The sequence below is a fragment of the Coregonus lavaretus genome, assembly GCF_964263955.1.
Source record: "Coregonus lavaretus genome assembly, chromosome: 28".
NCBI lineage: Eukaryota > Metazoa > Chordata > Actinopteri > Salmoniformes > Salmonidae > Coregonus > Coregonus lavaretus.
Genome location: NC_140015.1, coordinates 21,402,725 through 21,414,869, shown reverse-complemented (window position 1 = coordinate 21,414,869; position 12,145 = coordinate 21,402,725). Strand labels below are relative to the sequence as shown.

General features: G+C 45.3%; 1 protein-coding gene across 1 annotated transcript in view; it reads right to left on the bottom strand.

Moving 5' to 3' along the window:
* The window catches only part of LOC311104039 (E3 ubiquitin-protein ligase SMURF2), a 76,709-nt gene that overhangs the window by 29,021 nt on the left and 35,543 nt on the right, over positions 1-12,145 (bottom strand). Inside the window, exons 2-3 of the mRNA XM_084145692.1 lie at positions 1,728-1,766; positions 416-524 (exon numbers count right to left, since the gene is read on the bottom strand). Of these exons, the coding sequence (XP_084001818.1) occupies positions 416-524; positions 1,728-1,766 (148 nt within the window). The remainder of the gene's footprint in view (positions 1-415; positions 525-1,727; positions 1,767-12,145) is intronic.

Here is a 12,145-nt window from a genome sequence, read left to right as displayed (position 1 = left end):
TCCACTTGGCACATTGGAGTTGGGTGAGGTGAAGGAATGCATAGATCACAGGAGGTTGGTGGCACCTTAATTGGGGAGGACGGGCTCGTGGTAATGGCTGGAGCGGAATGGTATCAAATACATGGTTTGCAGGTGTGATGCCATTCCATTCGCGCCGTTCCAGCCATTATTATGAGCTGTCCTCCCCTCAGCAGTCTCCACTGGTGTAGATATAGCATAGAGGGCACTGGTGAAGGTTATAGAGAGGGTCCGCGGTTCAGCAGAATGCTGGTTCATTACTAAATCAGCAGGTTAAGGTAAGGTTTCTGTTAGATACACAGTTTCACATCTAGTCACAGCTGCTTCTATATGGATGCTGTGTCAAGCACAAGCTCTGCGCTATCCATTATGTGGGTTAAGTGATGAGGGGACTCACAGGTCGTAGTGCTGGTTCCACTTGGGGTCGAGGGTGTTCTTCACGGTGTCTGTGGAGTGACATTGTCCTGAGCCGTCCACCACCACTTTGGCAAAGGGATCAGGGAGGCCTGCAGGGGAACAAACACACACACTCTGCCTCAGCACACTGGCCTGGCCAAGGACAGGCTGTACTAGGAAGAAATGTTATAGGCATCACTCTATCATTATTCGATGATTTCATTATGCAGATGGAAGTGAGACTATACTGTTTCTGAATGGGGGAAAAGAGGGCATCTGAAGAAAACTACTTTTGATGAATAACATTCTGCAACAGTCTAGGAATGGCTGATGTGTGAATCTGATAGTGTGACTGAACCTGACCCGAGTGACAGATATCTAGAGATACGGGTGGAAATGACACTGACACTAATAGACAGACCTGAGGGACATGTTGGATGACATTCACCTGCACACAGCCTGGGTGTGGTGGACGCACAAGCTCACGGACACACACACACACGTATGCCATGCAGGCCCACACAAACAAAACAAAAATGCACTTAGAAATACATCTCTCCATATACATAAATACAGTATCCCACAGAGACAAGCCTACCTTGCTGCCACACACACTCCCAGCGTTCTCTCCACCCAGGCCCTGACCGAGTGAGTGTTTACTCAGCCCCTGAGTGCTGGAATGGGAGGAATGGGCACCAGAGAAACCACCTGAGTGAGGGACCTTAACACACTCACTCTCCATGACAGCCTGACCCAAACACACCCAAACACTGGGGCCACTATGGACACCTAGCACACACTGAAATGCTGTGCTGTTTCACTCTGAAATGGACTAGCTTTAAATGACGGTATAAACGTTTTATTGAGATCCCATACTTAAAGATATTTCAGACCTGTGTGACTCAATGCATGAAATGTGAATGCAGAAATAAAGGCAATAAAATAGGCCTAGTTTTATTACAAATACTTGGCTAATATTGATAAGCTACATCATGGTGATGTGGTGAGCTCATCTTGCTCTCCACAAACATATCAGTAGTAACATTACAGGCTGCTAACCCTTTCCTCTTTGCTGGTGTAGTGTAGTGGCTGGTTGAATGTGTTAGCATGGCGTTCTGCTGGTAGAGAACTCTAGCAGCTGGCAGCAGGCCCTCTTTTATCAGCACAAACTGACCCACTTTTCACATTTCTCATGGGGGATACATATCTCACACTGCAGACGTCAAAGCCCCCAAGCCCCCTGACTATGAATCTATAAAGCCATTTAACATGGAGTCGAGGATCAGAAACACAGCTTTCATTGGGTTACTTACGAAAGAAATCTTTCTTCACCAGGTTTTTGGCGCAGAGGACTGAAACAGAAGAGGAGAATGCGGTGTTATTTTTTATCGTTGCAGATAGACACATATTACACACTGACAGGCTGTTGTGATTGTGGGGTTACATCACTGCCAAGGGAGAAGTTTGTGCAGGGCTGAAGTTATACACTGCTGCTCAGGGAACTGAATCGAAAAGCGCTCCATCTTGGATATAGATAGCCTTGGCTACATTACATAAGCAGCAGGAGCAGGAGCATTTATTTTATAATGTGTAATGTAAGACAAGTAATTTGACTTTCAGGTGATAGAGAAAACACATGAACATATATCTTTAGCTAGACTGAATTGTGCCAGACCCTACATCTCTAAATTTGAGTGTGTGTACTGATCATAAGCTGACAACCAGGTGATGACTCAATGACATGAGGAGCTCTCCTGTTCCCCTCCAGAAAATAGACCCACATCAACATGCTTTTTAGCTACAGTAGTTGAGTAACAGCAACGCAACCAAGAAAGTAACTTGACGATAGTGCATATGGGCACTTGTTGGCGACATGCTGAATCATAGGACCTTCGCACATTAATTCAATATGAACTATTAAAAGGAAGGGGCATACTTTTCCCCACAGCAGCCAGCCTGCAGCAGCAGATGAGTAGATTGGGCAGATCCCCAGTGAGAGCCCTGGAGGGGCTGCTGAGGCAATGAGGCAGAGCCACTTAAACACCCTCCACTGGGCCTGGATGAAGAGGCTCAATGGCCACCTGGGTGACTGGAGCCACCGCCACACACTCAGTCACTTACTCATCCCCGGCCCCAGCCCAATCCCTCTGGTCCACTTCAGTACAGACACAGCCAGGTGGCCATTGAGTACAGACCAGTCAGGTTTCAAGACTGGTCATTCAACTGAGACTGCTCTTCTCTGTGTCACGGAGGCTCTCCGCACTGCTAAAGCTAACTCTCTCTCCTCTGCTCTTGTCCTTCTAGACCTGTCTGCTGCCTTTGATACTGTGAACCATCAGATCCTCCTCTCCACCCTCTCCGAGCTGGGCATCTCCGGCGTGGCTCACTCTTGGATTGCGTCCTACCTGACCGGTCGCTCCTACCAAGTGGCGTGGCGAGAAGCTGTCTCCGCACCACGTGCTCTCACCACTGGTGTCCCCCAGGGCTCAGTTCTAGGCCCTCTCCTATTCTCGCTATACACCAAGTCACTTGGCTCTGTCATATCCTCACATGGCCTCTCCTATCATTGCTACGCTGACGACACACAACTAATCTTCTCCTTTCCCCCTTCTGATAACCAGGTGGCGAATCGCATCTCTGCATGTCTGGCAGACATATCAGTATGGATGACGGATCACCACCTCAAGCTGAACCTTGGCAAGACGGAGCTGCTCTTCCTCCCGGGGAAGGACTGCCTGTTCCATGATCTCGCCATCACGGTTGACAACTCCGTTGTGTCCTCCTCCCAGAGTGCGAAGAGCCTTGGCGTGACCCTGGACAACACCCTGTCGTTCTCCGCTAACATCAAGGCGGTGACCCGATCCTGTAGGTTCATGCTCTACAACATTCGGAGAGTACGACCCTGCCTTACACAGGAAGCGGCACAGGTCCTAATCCAGGCACTTGTCATCTCCCGTCTGGATTACTGCAACTCGCTGTTGGCTGGGCTCCCTGCTTGTGCCATTAAACCCCTACAACTCATCCAGAATGCCGCAGCCCGTCTGGTGTTCAACCTTCCCAAGTTCTCTCACGTCACCCCGCTCCTCTGCACACTCCACTGGCTTCCAGTTGAAGCTCGCATCTGCTACAAGACCATGGTGCTTGCCTACGGAGCAGTGAGGGGAACGGCACCTCCGTACCTTCAGGCTCTGATCAGTCCCTACACCCAAACGAGGGCATTGCGTTCATCCACCTCTGGCCTGCTGGCTCCCCTACCTCTGTGGAAGCATAGTTCCCGCTCAGCCCAGTCAAAACTGTTCGCTGCTCTGGCACCCCAATGGTGGAACAAGCTCCCTCACGACGCCAGGACAGCGGAGTCACTCACCACCTTCCGGAGACATTTGAAACCCCACCTCTTTAAGGAATACCTGGGATAGGATAAAGTAATCCTTCTACCCCCCCCTTACCCCAACCCCCAAAAAATACATTGTAAAGTGGTTATCCCACTGGCTATAAGGTGAATGCACCTATTTGTAAGTCGCTCTGGATATGAGCGTCTGCTAAATGACGTAAATGTAAATGTAAATGTACAGACACAGCCAGGTGGCCACAGACACAGCCACGGGTAATAATGGCCTGGATTTCTATTGTATTTCAATTACCTTTGATTATTTGGTCTAGGTATTTTTTGGCCATCCCGGTCACATCCCACTGATCAGAATCCACCCACTATGCTCACTACCAGCGCCATTCAATACCACCCACATAGACGCCAACTGCGGTGCGACAGCCGTCCATAGTTGCCATGTGAGTCGATTTCACATCTTTGAGAGATGAAATCTGTCTCGTGTCTGGCGGGCCCCGAGGCCGTTTGTGTGTCCTCTCTCTACAGAGACCCGCTCACATGCAGGTGAGAGTGTCCAGACTTTACTTTGCTAACACAAATAAACAAAGGCAGGCCCATAGGAGCAGACAGCAGCCAAAGCCATTGAATCTACAGCCACCGCTATTCATCTGCCACCCCCACCCCCCCACCCACAGCTAAACACAGGGAGAACCACAGTGCTTACACTGCATGTGAAACATAACCTGACTCCTAAATCAATTTAGGTCTGAGCTGAAACAACGTATGAGAGGGAACAGAACACCATTTAAGAGTGCCATGGACTGAATTAAAACACACAAATCACAGACCGCAGTGTGAAACAAACATCTACACATGGTGTTCACTGATACACTCAGCACACACAAAGGGTTTCTGGGTTTAATGAGAATTACTCCATTAAGATAGAGAGAGGAGGGAGAAAAATAGGTCTTAACCAAATCTAAACCCTCTTGGGGGGATGGGGAGGGAGAACATGCTCGACAGACGAGGAAGAATTTCTTTCAGCAAACATCCCTGGGAATGTGTTCCGTTCCAGTGAAACCCACCTCATTACTCAAACATCTGGTATGCATCTCTCTCAGTCTGTCTCACACACACACTGTATGACAGTCATCGCACACACCACAGGCCCCTGAAAGGGTCCACAACACCTCGCTCTGCACACCAACTCTAGCTTCAGTGATCTAATTAATTATTTACAGGCAGAGAGGTGTGAGAGAGAGAGAGAGAGAGAGAGAGAGAGAGTGTGTCGGGGCGTGAGGAGCTGTGAGGGGGTGAGGAGTTGTAAGAATCAGGTGATAGCTCTCTGCGTTATCACTATTCAGGTCTCCCTTGCTTCTTCTACAACCAACTATGGGCAGAACAACATATGCTGGGTCCTGAAAACTAGCTTCATAGTGTTTCTCCAAAATAGATGATTTAATCAAAAGAACTGGACTCAGAAAGCTGGTAATTTTCTGTATTTTCACAGCTGCAGCGGAGCAAAGCTACAGGAGATGGACATGAAAAGTGAAAATGTTACAGGGAGTCCCAGTGAGAAAGGGCAATGGTGAGTCTCATATAGCCAAATGTAAACTGGGAGAGAGGAAGAGGGAAGAGAGAGGAGGCCGGTGACACAATAGGCCTGTCTGACTGTGGTAGAGAAATTACACATCACATACCAGAACTTGCAGTAATGTCCCTCTGATCGGGACATGATAACCAACGGGCCTTCTGTAAGCATACATTAAACCTAGCCATCAATACAGCAGGAAAACAACACTACACTTATACATGTAAAATATAGAACAGGCCGAATTACAGCCGAGCACAGCGGACCCAAGACAAAACCAACTAAATTACAGAGACAACCAGACAATGGGAACAGAGAAGCCAATTATGAGATAGACCACAGAGCATGAATGGAGCACAGGGCAGCAATCATCATCCAATGGAAGCCAACCATCAGAACATTAGAGGAGTTCTCATTACTATGGCCCTATAAAATCTGCCATGCGGAGAATGGGGATGGAATCACAGTATCCAGACATTAAAACGGAATTCAACCATATAAATTGTTTTATTGAACTTAGTAGGGAATCAACTAAATGTATTGAAAATTAATTAATTTGTGCAAGTTTATCATAAGACATGAACAGAATGCATCAGTGATTTGTATTTCCTGCAACTTTCTGAAGAGTTAATGAGAATCCCCCATCTGTGTATGCGCAGTGAGTTCGTCTACCACTTTGTGTAACCGCTAGCGATGATGCTAATGAAAAGTCTTCTGGTAGATGGAAAGGCTTTCCCAAAAAACCAATTAAATGTTCACTACAAAGTAACCTACGCTTAAATGGCAGAATGATATCATGATTATTTGCATCAATCCAGTGGATATTTGTTTTGCAAACTCTACCATCACGTGTGCTACAAAAACAACACTAAATAACAGCCTCTTGCTAGGTGCACACTGGAATTAAAAAGGGTAACTACACCCCAAAATCTACATTTCTAAAAAATGTCAGACCTCAAGTGGTCTCCTGATGTCGTTTAAGCATTGATGTGGCTTAGAACATCCAATTTAGTTGTTTTTCTATAAAAGAAAAGTGTGATTTTGAGAGCGAAAACATGGAGGAAAACAGAAACCTTGAAAAACAAAAAACTGAGAATACGGAATCAGGCAAAAAAACAAAAAATATTGGGCCCTACATTACATACAGACAAGAGTACACTCAGACCCCATGGGCCAACTGCCTCTCCTTCAGTCAATATATAGCCTAACCACCAATATATGTGTTGGGATAGGTAGGTCAATGTTATGCAGGTATTGGGCAGATAGTCTGACTGATCACGTAGTAAATTAGAGAGTGAAGACCGGCTGTAAACTCTACTGCTGTACACATAATTCCATGTGTCCGGCCCTGACTGTCTGATGGGTTTCCCTGGAGAAGGGCAGCTAAATTAAGCTACCGTGGCTGAACATGGCGGGCTCCAGATCATGTGAGCGCTGGTTGACCCCAGGAAAGGGAACGCCGTGGTCGGATCGGGCTCTATGCCAGCGGCTCAGCAGGCTTCCACCTTGGACGGATGGACAGACAGACTGCAGTAGGAGCCTGAAGATGGACCTGCTATACGGTACAGAGCGTCTCGGTCCGCTCTTCAGAGGTGTCACCCCTCATGGGACGGAGGGCTGAATCCCTCGGCTCAGCTTTATACTTTTACAGGGAGAGGATTCAGTGAGTTACTGAATCTTACATGAACACAATGGGTTATGGGACCCTTGGTTTGTACCTCACTGTCACTCCTTGTGGCCTCATTTAGGTTAGTTAGTGATTTCTCAAGGGCTATTTCCCATGGTAGCAGAGCACTTGCCTCTCGTGTATAAATCTGAATGTCAAAACAGCCACGCTCTTAAATGTTTCCCTGATGTTGGTTGTTTCATACTTCTCATGGTGCTACATAAACTTCATGACCAAAAGTATGTGGACACCTGTTCGTCGAACATCTCATTCCAAAATCATGGGCATTAATATGTAGTTGATCCCCCCTTTGCTGCTATAATAGCCTCCACTCTTCTGGGAAGGCTTTCCACTAGTTGTTGGAACATTGCTGCGGGGACTTGCTTCCATTCAGCCACAAGAGCATTAGTGAGGTCGGACACTAATGTTGGGCGATTAGGCCTGGCTCGCAGTCGGCGTTCAAATTCATCCCAAAGGTGTTCGATGGGGTTGAGGTCAGGGCTCTGTGCAGGCCAGTCAAGTTCTTCCACACCGATCTCGACAAACCATTTCTGTATGGACCTCGCTTTGTGCAAAGGGGCATTGTCATGCTGAAACAGAAAAGGGCCTTCCCCAAACTGTTGCCACAAAGTTGGAAGCACAGAATCGTCTGGAATGTCATTGTATGCTGTAGCGTTAAGATTTCCCTTCACTGGAACTAAGGGGCCTAGCACGCACCATGAAAAACAGCCCCAGACCATTATTCCTCCTCCATAAAATTTTACAGATGGCACTATGCGTCCGGGCAGGTAGCGTTCTCCTGGCATCCGCCAAACCCAGATTAGTTCGGCGGATTCCCAGATGGTGAAGTGTGATTCATCACTCCAGAGAACGCGTTTCCACTGCTACAGAGTCCAATGGCGGCAAGCTTTACACCACTCCAGCCGACGCTTGGCATTGCGCATGGTGATCTTAGGCTTGTGTGCGGCTGCTCGGCCATGGAAACCCATTTCATGAAGCTCCCGACGAACAGTTCTTGTGCTGACGTTGCTTCCAGAGGCAGTTTGGAACTCGGTAGGGAGTGTTGCAACTGAGGACAGACGATTTTTACGCGCTTCAGCACTCGGCAGTCCCGTTCTGTGAGCTTGTGTGGCCTACCACTTCGCGGCTGAGCCGTTGTTGCTCCTAGACATTTCCACTTCACAATAACAGCACTTACAGTTTACCGGGGCAGCTCTAGCAGGGCAGAAATTTGATGAACTGAAAGTTAGTGAGCTCTTCAGTAAGGGCCATTCTACTTCCAATGTTTGTCTATGGAGATTGCATGGCTGTGTGCTTGATTTTATACACCTGTCAGCAACGGGTGTTGCTGAAACAGCAGAATCCAATAATTTGAAGGGGTGTTTCTAAATGTATTTCTAAATAGAAAAGAACAGATGGGAGGATCTGAATGCAGAGCAAGGAAGATAACTGTGGGGGGACAGTCAGAGAACCATCCTGGAGAAAGAGAATGGTTGCACATCCTATCTCACCAACAACACAGAATACTGCATTAAACGGTCCATAAGCCACTGAAGAAACATAGCAAACACCATATAGCTGACAGAACTATATTAGCCATATGATCCAACCCACAGACACCCCCCCATTTAATCTACTTTCTGTCATGATAGCTTTGTTTAATGACATTACATTAAGTGATAGTCCCCATTTTCCTGCCAGCACACATAATTATTTAAATGTATGGGTTTATAGGAAGCGTGTCCTGATGACAGGAGCCTTCCCTAAGAAAAGGAAACTGGCGAGCTTGCACCTACAGGGCGGCATCGTAAATCTGTTTTTATTGGTCACACCGGGCGCACTTTCTCATAATCACACACTGACAAATATATAGCTCTCTCCATCCTGGCACATAAACATGGAGACACACACACATATACAGTGCCTTCGGAAAGTATTCAGACTCCTTGACTTTGTCCACATTTTGATACATTACAGCCTTAATCTAAAATGGATTAAATAAATACAAATCCTCAGCAATCTACAAACAATACCCCATAATGACAAAGCGAAAACTGGTTTTTAGAAAATTTTGCAAATGTATTAACAATACAAAAGGAAATAACTTATTTACATAAGTATTCAGACCCTTTGCTATGAGACTTGAAATTGAGCTCAGGTGCATCCTGTTTTCATCGATCATCCTTGAGATGTTTCTACAACTTGATTGGAGTCCACCTGTGGTAAATTGGACATGATTTGGAAAGGAACACACCTGTCTATATAAGGTCCCACAGTTGACAGTATTTGTCCTCTTGCTCCTCTTGTGCACCGGGGTCCTCCCACTCCTCTTTTTATTCTGATTAGAGACAGTTTACGCTGTTCTGTGAAGGGAATAGTACACAGCGTTGTACGAGATCTTCAGTTTCTTGGCAATTTCTCGCATGGAATAGCCTTCATTTCTCAGAACAAGAATAGACTGACGAGTTTCAGAAGAAAGAAAGTTATTTGTTTCTGGCCATTTTGAATCTGTAAACGAACCCACAATTGCTGATGCTCCAGATACTCAACTAGTCTCAAGAAGGCCAGTTTTTTTGATTCTTTAATCAGCACAACAGTTTTCAGCTGTGCTAACATAATTGCAAAAGGGTTTGCTAATGATCAATTAGCCTTTTAAAATGATAAACATGGATTAGCAAACACAATGTGCCATTGGAACACAGGACTGATGGTTGCTGATAATGGGCCTCTGTACGCCTACGTAGATATTCCATTAAAAAAATCAGCCGTTTCCAGCTACAATAGCCATTTACAACATTAACAATATCTACACTGTATTTCTGATCAATTTGATGTTATTTTAATGGACAAAAACAATGCTTTTCTTTCGAAAACAAGGTAATTTATAAGTGACCCCAGACTTTTGAATGGTAGTATAAATATAAATATATACACGCACACACACACAGTACCAGTCAAAAGTTTGGACACACCTACTCATTCAAGGGTTTTCCTTTATTTTTACTATTTTCTACATTGTAGAATAATAGTGAAGACATCAACACTATGAAATAACACATATGGAATCATTTAGTAACCAAAAAAGTGTTAATCAAATCAAAATATATGTTATATTTGAGATTCTTCAAAGTAGCCACACTTTGCCTTGATGACAGCTTTGCACACTCTTGGCATTCTCTCTACCATTTTCACCTGGAATGCTTTTCCAACAGTCTTGAAGGAGTTCCCACATATGCTGAGCACTTGTTGGCTGCTTTTCCTTCACTCTGCGGTCCAACTCATCCCAAACCATCTCAATTGGGTTGAGGTCGGGGGATTGTGGAGGCCAGGTCATCTGATGCAGCACTCCATCACTCTCCTTCTTGGTAAAATAGCCCTTACACAGCCTGGAGGTGTGTTGGGTCATTGTACTGTTGAAAAACAAATGATAGTCCCACTAAGGCCAAACCAGATGGGATGGCGTATCGCTGCAGAATGCTGTGGTAGCCATGCTGGTTAAGTGTGCCTTGAATTCTAAATAGATCACAGACAGTGTCACCAGCAAAGCACCCCCACACCATCACACCTCCTCCTCCATGCTTTATGGTGGGAAATACACGAGGAGATCATCCGTTCACTCACACCGCGTCTCACAAAGCCACGGCGGTTGGAACCAGAAATCTCAAATTTGGACTCCAGACCAAAGGACTAATTTCCACCAGTCTAATGTCCATTGCTCGTGTTTCTTGGCCCAAGCCAGTCTCTTCTTCTTATTGGTGTCCTTTAGTAGTGGTTTCTTTGCAGCAGTTCGACCATGAAGGCCTGATTCACACAGTCTCCTCTGAACAGTTGATGTTGAGATGTGTCTGTTACTTGAACTCTGTGAAGCATTTATTTGGGCTGCAATTTCTGAGGCTGGTAACTCTAATGAACTTATCCTCTGCAGCAGAGGTAACTCTGGGTCTTCCTTTCCTGTGGCTGTCCTCCTTGAAGAAACTTTAAAAGTTCTTGAAATTTTCCGGATTGACTGAACTTCATGTCTTAAAGTGATGATGGACTGTTTGTCTTTGCTTATTTGAGCTGTTCTTGCCATAATATGGACTTGCTCTTTTACCAAATAGGGCTATCTTCTGTATACCCCCCCCCCCCCCTACCTTGTCACAACACAACTGATTGGCTCAAACGCATTAAGAAGGAAAGAAATTCCACAAATTAACTTTTAAGGTGGCACACCTGTTAATTGAAATGCATTCCAGGTGACTACCTCATGAAGCTGGTTGAGAGAATGCCAAGAGTGTGCAAAGCTGTCATCAAGGCAAAGGGAGGCTATTTGAAGAATTTGTTTAACACTTTTTTGGTTAATACATGATTACATATGTGTTATTTCATAGTTTTGATGTCTTCACTATTATTCTACAATGTAAAAAATAGTAGAAATAAAGAAAACCCCTTGAATGAGTAGGTGTGTCCAAACATTTGACTGGTGTATATATATATATATATATATATATGAAAGAAAGAAAGAAGGCAACATCATGGGCACTTGCACACAGTCACAAAAAGCCCTACACTCCCAATCATGGGAAAATGTAAAAAACATTAGTTTAGTTAGAATCATATAATTTATTTCCCATGTCCACTTTTAACAAAATGCTGTTCTCAGGGAGTTGCAATTTTTTTGCACAACCAAGTGATGTACTTGCCAAAGTGAATAAGGGCGAGGGGAGAGCTGGAGAGCCTAATGGTACAAAAAAAATACAATTTGAGTGACAATTCTAACCAATTCCACCTTATTATCCATGTTGAAGGGTTTTGTCTAGATGGGATATAGCTTTTGTCCGATTTTTCGTAGCAGGTTAGGAGAACTTACGCAGAGGGTTAGGAGAATTAACGTAGCAGGTTAAGAGAATTAGGTTAAGGTTAGGAAAACGTTTCTACTTTTGACGTTCATTTGGCAAAAGCAGTTTCCCTTCTAGCCATGACCATGTGGAAGGGAAAATATCAGTCTTTCTTTGCTCGTCAGAAACCCACCCATGAAACCACTGTGGTGCAAACTCATTTTCCAAACATTTCTCACCCTGTCTGCCCCCACTAAAGGACTTACACCCTCCGGAAAAACATCACGTAACCCTTTGCATCTCGGCTCATCTTAAATCCTCAGTCGCCATAG